Source organism: Saccostrea cucullata, unplaced genomic scaffold (genome assembly GCF_032062105.1).
Source record: "Saccostrea cucullata isolate Sc308-1 unplaced genomic scaffold, CSIRO_AGI_Scuc_v1 ctg400, whole genome shotgun sequence".
NCBI classification, from domain to species: domain Eukaryota; kingdom Metazoa; phylum Mollusca; class Bivalvia; order Ostreida; family Ostreidae; genus Saccostrea; species Saccostrea cuccullata.
Genome location: NW_026926133.1, coordinates 78166 through 92175, shown reverse-complemented (window position 1 = coordinate 92175; position 14010 = coordinate 78166). Strand labels below are relative to the sequence as shown.

At 35.5% G+C, this 14010-nt stretch overlaps 1 protein-coding gene across 8 annotated transcripts in view; it reads right to left on the bottom strand.

Moving 5' to 3' along the window:
- Nucleotides 1-14010, bottom strand: part of LOC134270899 (dynein axonemal heavy chain 5-like) — a 64729-nt gene that overhangs the window by 25420 nt on the left and 25299 nt on the right. For 4 of the 8 annotated variants that reach the window (XM_062753151.1, XM_062753152.1, XM_062753148.1 and 1 more), the window contains exons 2-16: nt 8288-8422; nt 7674-7758; nt 6698-6757; nt 5204-5367; nt 4672-4879; nt 4122-4462; nt 3781-3894; nt 3583-3690; nt 3135-3444; nt 2883-3019; nt 2547-2775; nt 2142-2320; nt 1812-2018; nt 333-650; nt 13-151 (exon numbers count right to left, since the gene is read on the bottom strand). In XM_062753151.1, the coding sequence (XP_062609135.1) occupies nt 13-151; nt 333-650; nt 1812-2018; nt 2142-2320; nt 2547-2775; nt 2883-3019; nt 3135-3444; nt 3583-3690; nt 3781-3894; nt 4122-4462; nt 4672-4879; nt 5204-5367; nt 6698-6757; nt 7674-7758; nt 8288-8422 (2734 nt within the window). Of the gene's footprint in view, nt 1-12; nt 152-332; nt 651-1811; nt 2019-2141; nt 2321-2546; nt 2776-2882; nt 3020-3134; nt 3445-3582; nt 3691-3780; nt 3895-4121; nt 4463-4671; nt 4880-5203; nt 5368-6697; nt 6758-7301; nt 7356-7673; nt 7759-8287; nt 8423-12120; nt 12499-14010 lie in introns of those variants that run through there. The other 4 variants (XM_062753154.1, XM_062753150.1, XM_062753155.1 and 1 more) reach the window with 4 other exon arrangements.

Sequence of the window (14010 nt, the reverse complement as noted above, 5' to 3'; positions counted from 1 at the left end):
ATGTTTTTTTACCTTCATCCTCATCCATCTCTATCTTCTCCTCCTCTTCCTCTACATCAGCAGGACACAGCATGTTGATCAGTTCATTGGCGGCTTCCTCCACCACCAGAGATTTGGTCTGTAGAGCTACAGCTCCCTTAGCACACAGCATCTACAATCCAAAAGATATTGTCTTAAACGGGTTATTTCCCTTTATCCACAACTTTTCTCAAGGATTGAAACTTACTGGAAAAATCCATATATCTATCTTTTACCAACTTTCTTAATCATGTTTTTTAGTTGTCATATCCTTATAATTTGCTTCACTTTTTCAATTGAAGTTATAAACATACCTGGGTATTTTCCAGGAAGGCATCACACAGCCAGGGTTCGACCTCCGGTAGCTGGCACAGCTTGGTGGTGGACATCTCCTTCAGGACTGCGTCGATCCTGAACTCCATCAGATCGTGGGCGCGGTCCATCAGCAGTTCCAGTTCACTGAGCACACCGTACACTTCCTGTATATAATCCTGGATGTTCAGGGAGGTCCACGACAACTTGTTAAGGCCGGGCTCCAATCTCTTGTCCACTTTGCTGATGTGTGGACCCATCAGGCTTTCAAACGCTGTGGGGATCTTGCTTCTTACTCTCTTGTTTTCTTGGAGCAGCATCTACCATTTTAAATAGTAAGTTAATGATTAGGGTGATTTCACCATGCATCGGACACATACCTTGCTTCGGACAACTTTAGGCAATAAACTCTCTTTCAACTTATGAGTTCTGTGTATTCATTTGTTTCTGTCATAAAGACCAATATTTAAATTTTTTAATGATACCGATTGTGTTTATCATGTTGTGATAAAAATACCCCGCAAATGGCCTTGAATATACGTCATATTTTACATCATCAAAGGGGAATAACCCGAAATTTATGATTTTGCAATTTTTAGAGTTATCGTTCTTTTAAATTCGACTTCCACGGAACGAGTCGGACGTTGGTGAATTTTGTCAGGGATTGGTAATTTTACATAAATTATAATTAAATTTCACTTCGATGCTTGTTTAATTCTTATTAGAGCTGGTTTTTACTAGTATGCTACTTTCACCGTACATCGGACACAAATTAACCATGCATCGGACACTTTTCGATGCAAAGGGAAGTACTACCATTTTCATACAGAACCCAGCTGACAGCTGTTTTTTGCGAAAAAGAAAATAAAAACTCTATATTTTCAGTCAAAATACAAGTTATCGATATATGACGTCTGGAATTTTACTCTATTTATTTCTACAAACCAGAGTATGATAAACCATGAGAAAAAGGCGCGAATTACGGCATTATAAGCATTTTAAAGCATTTCTAAGGCAGAGTGAGGTCTCTAGAATCGTTCTACATTTGTGCAATAATATCGTCGATTAAATTACAGTTGAGGGTTATTTCTAAGATAAAAGATGAAAATATATCCATATAAAGGATTTTAAAGCATTGTGATAAAGGTATGATATTTTTCCGGTCTCCATACCGTCTGTCCGATGCATGGTGAACAATGTCCGATCCATGGTGAAATTTCTGTTTTTTCTAAAAACTCGATTTTTGGGGATATTTTTTCAATAAACGGCATATAATTGTGTCCTAAATTGTTATTTTAATCACAAACTAAATGTTAAACTCCATTTTGATAATTTTCCGTCGGTAGCGATATCGCTAGAACTTGTTGAAGTACAGGGGTATCCGATGCATGGTGAATTCACCCTATTAAAAATAAATTTTGAAATATGGTTCAGGAAGTGTAATTTAACAATTTACAGAGTTCAGATATTAAGACACCCACCTGCAGTGCATTATAGTTGTCCTTGTATTCTGTCTGTTTGGCCCTCATGGTGACAGCTAGTGGTGGAATCTCCAGACCCAGTCTAGCCATGCACTCAGTCTCCCTCACCATGGTCAGGATCTGAGGGTCAAAGTTCACAAACAGTTCTGCAGTCTCTGGGTGTTTGATCAGGAGGGAGGCCTGCAGACCAGATCTAGCTGCCTCAATCTACAAAAAGAAGAAGGATTTCACTTGAAAAAATCAGCAGTAAAAGTTCAAATTCAGATGTTTCCTTATCAGTTAACAACATATAAAGCATGAGGCATAAAAAGAATGTTTGATGCTTCATACCTGTCTTAGCCATCCTCTATGGTACAACATTTCAAACTCAAGCAGAACTTTGGCCAGTTTGTTAAAGTTCTTGATGATTTTCTTGGCCTCAGGAATCTCCAGTAATTTTCCTTGCTGCTTGAAGACCTCCATGGGATCTTGAATTCGGCGGTAAAGCTGTCTGGCCCATGCTATCTTGCCTGTTTGGTGAAAATGAAAAAAAAATTATCACCTTGTTTGTAATATATTCAGCACCCTAATACAAAAAACAGTGCATGCAACCAAAAACAGTGCATGCAACATATGAGTGTAAATTTCCTCTGAATTTTCAAAATAATCCATTTTTTATGTTTCAAAAAGAAGACTATTTTAAAATTAGGCTAAAGGACACTTTAAACAACTTTTTGAGAATTCAGCTTCACTTACCAGCGATAGGAGGCAAATCTCTGGCCACTGGTGGGTCATTCTTGTTTTTCTGGTACAGTTTGGATACATTTTCAATATCCTTCCCGTAGTGACTGAGAATTCTCTGGTACTTATCATAGATACCCAGCCCTGGTAGATTCAGCTTCTCAAACCTCTGGAGCAGGACCAGGGCTCTGGTGGTGCTTACAATTCTCTCAAACTTCTGGTCCATAAACATCTGGATATTTTGCTGAAATTGTTCAAAAGTATCTAGTCAATAAAAGCTGAAACAACTGAGAGGAATGATGAAGCCTTTATCTTACTTCTACCTGATCAACAATTGTTATTCTAACTTACATGAAGTTCAGCCACCATCCTTTTGAATTCATCAAAATCCACCTCAAACTCTTGCTTCCTCTGATCCAAGAAATCATAGGGCTTCTTCTTCATGTTTGTCACAATGACATTGAATCTTGTTGCTGACTGCTCAATTCCTGAAAAAGTACCAAAATTTCATAAGCTGAAATTCTTTCTAGTTTAAATATCATTGAATAAATGGGAAGCAATGGATGCAATACACCAAACAGAGAAAAGTGGTGAACAACATACCTTCGATTTTGGACTCAGACAGATGAGAATACATGGAGATGGTCTCAAACATTTCAATGATTTTCTTCAGCCTCCTGGTGAAGGTGTCAAACTTCCCAAAGATGTACATCTCAGAGAATTCAAATGGTCTCTCGTTGGGCATCTTCTCAAGCTTTTCCTTGGTCTTGTGGAAACACCGCTGGTATTCTTCGTTTAGTTTGATGCAGTCGTTGAGTTTACGGACAACATCTGCTTGATTCTGGGTCCAGACGGTTTCTGTCTTCTGGCAGCTGATGTAGGACTTACAAGCTGTGATCATCTGGTTTGTAATCTGTGGCCAAAAAAAAACTTTCATTCAAGTTCCATTCTAATTACTTTCAATCAAACCATTGCTTTCGTGATGAAGCAAATCAGCTTTCAGTCTATTATTTTGCAGTATTGTAATGAAGCAGATATTATGGTTTCTTACCTTGACAAACAGAGATGTCATCCTCTCTGAAGTGTTGTAATAACGAGAGATGGAATGGATCATTCTGATAGCATTGATCAGTCCAGGGATGCCCTCCAACATGCCAACCTAAAATGTAAAACATAAATTTGTAATTTTTATTTTGGAATAAAATAACATTAACAAATCAGAAATTTAGAGTAAGAGGTGTTAACTTACAGGGTCACTATTGTAGAGAGGGTCACAGAATTTCTCCAGGGTGTACAGGAACTTAACATTATCTCGTGCCTCATTAGCCAGGTCAGTTATTCTTCTGTCATGTTCCTGCCATTGCTGCAACAGATAATTTTGCAAAAATGAAGAGAATGAAAAAGTCAGCAACATTTTATTCTGAAATTTTCCTTTCAATTAACTTTCACCAGCAAGTTTACAGCAAAACTCGGTTAATACTGAACATTTTTCATATCCGTAACTTATCATATTCATTAAATTTATACAGCTTATGTTTTTATACTAAGTTTATTAGGTTGATATATAACCAATTTAAAAAATATAATAACCTTGATAAGCTTTGACTGGGAGGCATGCAGGACACCCAGGACAGCTTTAACATCAGGCCCTTTGATCTGATCCAGGAGGTAGTTGAAGCGTGACATGCGTTTCTTCCAGTGATCCAGCTCGGCGCGAGGTCCGATGTCATCTGCTTCCTTCCTCATCTGCTCGCTCTCCGCCAGGACCTGCTCCAGCTGCTTCAGCCAGACGTTCATCGTGTTCTCAATCCCCTCCAGGGCCTCAGAGCTGTTGGCCACTGCCTGATAGTCTGCTGGGGTTTGGATCTTAGAGAGGTCATAGGTCTCACAGGGTTTAAGAGTTACCTTCTCTTCCAAACTCTCTTGTGCACCTTAAAAAAAAACAGTACACATGTACCAGGGTATATGAAATGTCTTATACACAGTAATTCTTTTCTGAGTTCATCAAGTACAATAAATCTAAATGTGGTGGAAGTTAATCAAATGTGGTCCTTAAAAAACTTTTTAAAAAAATTCATCTTATCTACCAGCACTGTACTGAATGAACATCAATTCCATAAATATATGTATAAATACTCACCCACAAGGACTGAGACAAATGAGTCGAGTGTGTTAAGGAAGTCCTGTCTGACTTGTTCACCGGAGGGGGTACCCAGGGCGCCCCACCCCTTGTCCAGTTTCTTCAGGGCAGGGATAAAGATGGAGGACAGAAGAGTCTCCACAGCATGGAGAAGTCCACTGCCATTCTTCCCGTTCCCACTGGTGTCAAGGCGAGTGAAGGTCACTTCCTGTTATCACAGAAACACTGCATGTAAATCACTCACAAAGAATTTTTCACAAACAATAACTTTACATGCTCTTTGAATTCATTTTCAGTATCTTTGAAGTTTAACAGGAAATAAAACAAAATTGTGTGTGATATTGTATTCATGTACATGTATGGCTGATGTATTATAATGTACCACTATTTGGGGTTGGCAACTTGAATAAGATTGGATCTAATGTAAGAAGTGGTTAAAATTGTAGAATTTCTAAAAGGTTGCATTTTAATTAATAGTATGATATTGATATTTGTAACCTTACCTTCATGATATTGGCATCTGTAACCTTACCTTCATGATATTGGCATCTGTTATGGTGACATCAGCCTCAGCCACCTTTGTGAAGACCAGGGCTAGTCCTCTTAGGGGCGTGTCACGTCCATTAGTGACAAACACTTTTGGTTTGGAGGTTTTGGAGACTTTGGGCTGTGGGGGACCCACTCTTAAATGGTCCACTGTCAAAAATCAAAGTTCATCATAAGTTCAGAGACCACTGATACTTTTTAAATGATCATAAGCTGAGGTTCATTAATAAAATCAATGCATCAAAAATTTAAAGCATGTTTTTTGCTGATTTATTTTTCTATTTCCATGCAGGCTCTTATATTTGTATGAAGGAGTCATTATGCTGATAATGTGTTACTTTTTCACAAGATCCATTTAAAAGTTTTCAATTAAATAATATTTTGGCACAATAGCACAATGAATTTCATAACAGAGGTTTTCACATACAGAAGGATTAGATTTACTTAATTTCTAAATGACATAATATTCTTACATACATGAACTCATATAAGGCCAAATGCATTTTTCTATGTTAAAAAAATGGCTTAAATATGTTAATCCACTCTGACTAGTGCTATATGTATATAATTCCATGTTGATATCTAATTCTGCTGCAACATAATTGTGCATGTCAAAACATAATTTATATCTAGAGTACAAACTGCATTATCACACCAAATTGCAAAACTAGTGTACATCAATAATATTTGCAAGGCTAGCTATATTAGTGAAACTTTAACGGACAAATTGCAAAACACTCTGCGACAAAAAAAACTTCTAATAATCAATCTAAAAATCAATAAAAAGAACAAAAGTTAAAAATAATCCTGGATAAATGTCTGTATGAAAGAGAGAAGCTATTGTGGTTAGAGATGACAAATTTAATTATTCAAAGAAAATTTTCAAGAGAAATTGAAAATGTTCATTTATGAATAGATAATAAATAGAAAAATTATTTAGGTGGAAATTGAAGAAATGAGTTTCTATAGATATGAGACCATTTTTAAGGAGATATATGATGTAATTAAGTTAGGAGTGCAGCTTAAAAATGAAGCTGGTGCAAATTGAATTACATTACTCAAATTGAAATATTTTTGATATTCATGTACTATGTAAACGTATACTAATACATTTTACTCAGTTAAATAAATATGATACTGTAAAGGTGAAAGCGTCAATCTAAGCTGTGGTGAATAATTTTTTTAATTAAAAAAAGATAAATAACTGAGAAGATCTCTATATTCTGACTATACTTAAGAGAAAGTACGGCCCTGATATGGACTTTACACGGGGTACACTTTACCTCAAAAATCTCTTGTTCACCCATATCTAAAAATACCCATTACTTTTACACCTATACATTAAAGGGCCAAAAATTGACAAATTGCCAATCAAGGTGGCATAAATTGGAATTTCACAATGATAAATGGTGATTAATTGAAAAGTCCATATCAAAGCTCTCGAGAAAATAGAGGGTTTAGAAGACTGAGGGAACCATACAAATGTTCTGGTCTTTTTTCCTTGACTCGGCAGTTTGGGGAATATGAAATCCAACAGCCACTGAAATGCCAGAAGGTCAAATGTTTGGTTAAAACCAGAGAAATGATATATATGGTAACCACGGTAATTTTTATCAATTATAAATCCCCACAACACAAACCATGGTGTCTTAGTACAGGTCTCTCCATGCCAACTGGACCTAATGGTTGTTTAAAATTTAAATTAAATTTTTATAAAAGATATATTTCCTAAATATCACCTATAATAAATAACCTTGGCATTCTGTATAAAAAAAAATTATAACTGAGATTTGAAAAAAAAGTTTTGAAAATTCCTTTGCCCCAGTCCCGAAGCTACTGTCCCATCACCAAGTGCAAACAAATTTCACTCGATCTGCACACAGTTTAGAAAACCAAAGTTCTTAAATAACTGCAGATAATTGCACACAAGAATTAAAGGTGAAAAAAATTGCCTGTTCATAGAAATCATGAATTAGTATAAAATCAATATTTTTTTCACAAATGCTAACAGTGAAGAGACATTTCAAACATTATTGATTTTTTTAGTGTGAAAATTCACAAAAAAATACTCGACTGAGCCGTACACATATTTGATTCTCGTCTTCGATTTGATAGAGGAATGTATATGCCTGCGTGCACTGGAAGGAATACAAAAAAATATGTGTGGAATTCTTAGCCAAAACAAGAAAATTACTGCAAAAATCATAAAACACAACCAGAACTTTCACCAACATAATGGTGCAGTATCGTTTACCATAACTAACAATAAAATTTGATTTCACTCTACGATATGCAATCAATCAATTCACAGTCGATAACTAGCATCTAATATATTGCATGACAGACCAACTGACATAAAAATCAGATCCATTAAAGGATCATTTGCAATTTTCTGATACTTTTCTACACTTTGACTAGCCACTCTGCAGACTACTATTGCTATGGTTACACCGTACCTGGTTCCACATGTTCCGGTTCCTGGTAGTAGAACAAAAGCTGGCTCACACTGTTTGGACTTAGGAATTGGTCCATCATTTCAATCTACAACCAAAGGAAGAAAGATCAGAATGGGGTGACAAAATTGGATATTTGTTAGAAACAAGTTCTATAATACTGAAAACTTTATGTAAGAAAATAGTAAAAGCCCTGCTGCTATACTATCATACTGCATTATGTATTATTCACTTCAAGTAATTCAACTGAGATTCTTCAAAATTCTAAATCTTCCAATAAGAGCAGCTTTATAATATACTTTAGACTGTCATATGATTTCTATCCATTTTGGTGGCCAGATTGCCCCACATACTAGGTCTGGGTCATACAACACAATTGTAACCAATGATCTAGCTTACATATTAACACATATTGCTTCTATATATATTCTTTTTACACCCCTAAGCTCAGCTAGATCTGTAGAGACTAAAAATTTTGATACCAGTAGAGACACCAGACCAAAATTTTTAGTCTCTACAGATGTAGCGGAGATTACCTACACCCCTACCTTCCTTTTTGTTCTGATCCTTTACTGAACACCTAGTTTATTTTTTACAGCACCACCCATTAAACATACCTGATTTCCCTCCAGTATGGCATCCTCCACCTCCGACAGTTCCAGCCCGAGACTGTCCGCCACCGTCTGGAGGATGTAGTAGTGGCGCTCATCTAGGTGGGCCCGCTTAGCCTCCCGCTCCTCCTTCAACTTTTGCTGCAAGAAAAAAATCGATGGATTTAGTAAACAAGACAATTTCAATGTTATGGTACCTTGGATAAAAAGGGCTTTCTGATTCACTTTGAGATTTCATTTGAGATGACCAAATTTCATGATTTTTACAGAAATATTTTGTTGGTATGTAAATTCTTGAACAACGACGTCATCCTATATTCCTATCATTGTTAATATATGTAAATTCTTGAACAGCTACCTCATCCTATCATTAGCAAAATAAAGTGTTTTGTTGATCACCTAAAATTGTGGTGGTCTGGCTTAACAGTGAAAAATACATTGTTCAATGCAAAACTGTATCATATTCTTTAGCAGTAATATAACAGACAATGTGACATTATGAATTCAAATATATCAAACATAAAAATTTTAAGGACATACATTTCATGTGTTTTCAAAGGTAATGCATATCTGAATTTCAAATTATAATACAAATCATAAAATGCCTATTTTTTGTTGCCATTTTCATATATTTACTCATATTTTCCCCTTTTTATTTATATATGCTTCTGAAATTAACACCTGGCGCGGCATTGTCGATTGAACAAGTATTGACATGGAAGTGAATTCAGTCCTGCTCTTTGAAGTTTTCCAAAAAAGCTTTAGAGTAAACTAAAACTCTGGCAAAATACAATACAACTTTTTGTCAAACCATGAATACCTTTACATACTCTATTGAAATTTCACATGACCTTGAGTTTTTTCTTTTTAAATCTACATGCAAAATAAGTAAAGTCCATTCTTGCAGTTTATAAACAGATATGAAACATGCAAAATTAAAAAAAAAAAGCAAGAAAGAAAAAATTTTTAGAAAAAGATAAGGGTAGTTATGTACAGTATTCATTTATTTGAAATCTTTAAAAAATAATTGACCTGAGAAGTTCTGAACATTTAAAATATCTATAAAAATTATAGTTTATGTGCTATTCAACAAACATGTGTTTTTATGAATTATTGCCAAAATGGATTAAACTGCCACATACTTTCATTCAATTCAAGTTTACTTTGCACATGTACATCACATAAAATTGTTCTTAAAACTGATGTCAACGTAATGATTTTAATAAAGTTTATCAATTATGATTTCTGTCAATAAGCAATAAGATTTGATTTCTATCAATAATCTGTGATATGTTTTAATTTGGCCAATAAAAATCCTGCTGATCTGTCAGTGATTGTGCCCTTGTACATGTTAGCCATTTTTTCTATTCATTTCAATATTCAATTGACAGTTTAACAATGACAATCAATACTTTGACATACCCTGTTGCTCTGTCACTTCCAAATATTTGCACCAATTAGACAGAAGAATGCTGGTCCTTTTTTTTATCTGGGCCAAAATGTTCTCACAGAAGGACAGTTTGTGTGGAATTAAGAGACATGAGCCATGTTATATCCCTGGGATTAGAGTGTTTGAATGACTGTATGCTCTCTGTATAGAAGTCAATACTGCAATCTTTACCAATTTCAATGTAGCCCATCTTGAAATAAAGCTTTGTAAGTGACAAAACTTGACAAACTAATGTCTGAATGGTCACTGCAGTGTTAGATAAGGAGACCTTTAGACGATGAATATATGCACTTATATCATCTGTCAAAGTGGTCGGCAATCAAAATTGATGTTAGACAAAGGTTACTTATGGAATGCACCTTATAATAATTTGATAGGAATTGGGACCTTGAATTTTTATGCACACATGCATGTTGTTGCCAAAATAATATTTATAGTCAATGAGAAGATTTGACACATGATAGCAATTAAATAACTGTAGTAAAAATACACCTAAAGAACAATAGGATTTTCCAGGTATTGCAGATTCCTACGTAGTATATGTGGAGAATTAATTATTGCGTAAAAATCACTGTACTTTAGTTACCATCAGTCTGAAAGAAGTCTGGGTTTTATATCTGATCTATAGAATTTTAAAGAAAAAATGGTAAAAACATCTCTACCCACACCATAAAGATCAACTTAGTGTTTCACAATAATTCATCAAAAGTAGTCGATATTCATAGATGTTTTATTCACTTTCCATTTTACAGATTCATCAAATTTTGAAGGCAGTATTTGGTTTTGTGTGGCATGTTTAGTTGGTAGATCTACGTTTGACAGAAACTTGTTCCCCCACCTAACGGGGAATACTGGCAGATTTACGGGAGGATCCATGACCTCTCCCCCAAAAATTGTGACTAAAAAATCAGTAAAGAGAAATCAATGATTTTTTTTTACTAGATATTGCTTTTACATATATAAAACCTAACTAATAACTCAGAAATTTGTTTTAAAAATACTTAAAGCCTGGGAGTTTCTTGGGGCTTAAAAGCTGCTCCCTAGGCCCCCACTGAGGCACCACCCAGGGCCCACTGTAGCCCTATGACAGCCCAGACCCCATGCCCTCTGGGTCCCTACCTAATCACTGCCCTGGACCCACTAGAACCCTATGGCAGCTCAGACCCAATGCCCTCTGTACCTCCACCAATGCATTACCCTGGTCCCAATGGAGACCTATGGCAGCCCCCAAACCACTGCCTGCTGGGCCTCATCAAGGCACTTCACTGAACCCACTTGAGCCTAATAGGGCAGCCCCAGATCCCCTGCCCTCTGGGCCTTCATCAAGGTACTGTCCAGTACCAACTTGAGCCTTATGGTAACATGAGACTCCTTGCCCTCTGGGCCTTCATCAAGACACTGCCCTGGACCAACTTGTGCCTTTAGGCAGCCCCAGAGCCCCTGCCTTCTGGGTAATGTCCCCATTTTCAAATATCCTGAATTTGTTATTATACTTGGGAGATATGAATAGTTGCTAGTTGAAGAGGTTTTTTTTCTTCTCACAAACAGCAATGTACTTTACTGCACTTATTTTGCAACTGTTAATCAATATGTCTATACTTTGTTTCTCAGGAATACATGTAAACATTGTTCACACAGACATTTAAAAAAAAAGCAGTTTTTGTTATGTAATAAAACTGGTAATCTGAAGTTCTTGTCCAGATTATCTGAGATTAGATTCCAACTAGAATGAATTGGGAGATCTTTTCTGACAGATGCTTCCAAAAACAAGAGCATATTAAATATAGAGTCACAAATATTTAAAGGGAGTATCTGAAATCAGGCATGAATCCCCATGTAAATGGTGTCTTTATCTGATAGGTAAACAGAACTATTCCCACAGTACTAGTCCCTCCAATTCATTCCTGTCATACAAAAGTCTTGAGACTTAATTAAATTGATTACAATTTCTGTAAACAAAAATTACCAACAGTACAAAACATGAATCAACTTTTAAAACTGCTTTTTCATGGTGTACCAAAGATCATGGTGCTTTTTCATGAAGTACAGTTTCTGTGGACCCTTTTTTGTTTAAATAAAAGTAATGAAATTAATCAGTGGAACAAAATTTTCACGATTTCTGCAGGTATTATAAAATTTTGGAAATAATATGTACTCGATTTACAAATTTTCAATTATTAAATAACAATTTACTCAGCTACTATAAAAATAAACATTTTGTTTCAACTTTTATTACTGATGAAAGGTACAAATACCACCATAATCAACATCCAATAAGGATCCATACAGTTTATGACATGGTCATATGCATTCTGTATGAATAGCAGAGCATTTATCATGATATTGTAATATCTCACCCACCACCCCCATCAAAATTTGAGAATCTTACCATCTGAAGTTCCCTATTTGCTTTCACCGTTGATGTTGCTGCCATTTTGAATTTTTTTCTTATTCAAATTCCTTTAATTTTACAATATTTCCACTATAACAAATCCATATCCTACAGGTGAAAATCCATAGGTAAAATCCAATATCAAAGCAGCCTATCTGCCAATAATGACTACCATAAGCCAGTAATTTTTCAGTGTATTGTCACCACAAAACTGGAAAGTCCATAGACACCCTTAATGGTGAAATGTCAAATCTAGGGACAACATCAAAAGTCACATTCAAATATTTTGACAGGTTTCATTTCTCTCTACATAACAAGCACATACAAACAGTACATAGCCCGATGGTTTCCATGTGTCGTACACTGAGGAAATGAACCAATCATGTCACCGATAAGAAATACAAGAGAGTAAAACGATCAAACAAAATATTAATAGTCAATGCCCAAATACAAAGGCAGCCTAGTGTTCCAAATTTAAATGTCAATTTCTCCAACTTGCATGGACAGATCATTTCTATCTATATATCCCCCAATACTGCCAGTCCATTGTCTGTATTTACATACCTTCTCTTAAAGAACAAACATTGGTTAAAGGTTTAATCAATTTTATTGTTCACAGCGGAAAAAAGTACGTAAGGGTTGCCCGCAACCCTGTGTCTCGCCTGCTGTCGCTGTGGTTAGTAAGAAATGATTGTCTGATAAACTGAAGCATTTATTGACATTTCAGAAGGAATAACTCAAAAATACAATAATAAAGAAATGGAATAGCTGACTTAATATCTAATCCCTTGGCGATTATATTGGCATTTATATATATATACATATACCCTGTAAATTCACAAATTATTGTGATGTTTTTATTATTGCAATATTGCAACGTGTTATGAGTCGCAATAATTTGAACTTGCATTTTGACAAATCCACTGTATATGTATCAAGTCATTCATGCAGAAAATGTAGGTGAAGATTACCTAATTATGGTACTGATATTGTTGGTTACCCATGATGTGTAGACTGACAAATTATCATGCCACTATAAGTTATAGTTGCTGAGATATGGACCTCCACCATAAATTTATGCAAAGTCACTCATGCGGAAAAATGTAGGTCAAGATGACCTAATTCTGGTACAGGCGTTTGTGGTTACCCATGATGTATCCACTGACAAATTATCATGCCACTATAAGTTATAGTTGCTGAGATATGGACCTCCACCATAAATTTATGCAAAGTCACTCATGCGGAAAAATGTAGGTCAAGATGACTAATTCTGGTACAGGCGTTTGTGGTTACCCATGATGTATCCACTGACTAACTATCATGCCACTATAAGTGTGCTGAAATATGAACCTCCATTATCAATTTAACCAAAGTCATATGCAGAAAAATGTAGGTCAAAATGACCTAATTCTGGTACTGATGTTGTTGGTTACTAATAACCTGTACAATGACAAATCATCATGCCATTATAAGTTATAGATGCTGAGATATGGACCTCCACCAAAAATTTAACCAAAGTCACTCATGCAGAAAAATGTAGGTCAAGATGACCTAATTCTGGTATCGTTTGTGGTTACCCATGATGTATCCACTGACTAATTATCATATCCCTATAACTTATAGTTGCTGGAATATAGGTCTTCACCATAAATTATCATGAAAAAACTAAGTCCAAATTAAGAAAAAATTTTGAATTTTTTTTTTCAAAATCATACTTGGGATATAAATTTTTATCCATACTGAATATTGTGTCCAAATTTCAAGAAGACTGAATAAAATTTGAGAAAGTTATTGCAGTTTATAAAACTTTGACATTTGGGTTAACCAAAAGTTGGACGCCGACGACGACGACGACGGAATCTATGGTCGCTATGTCTCGCTTCGCGA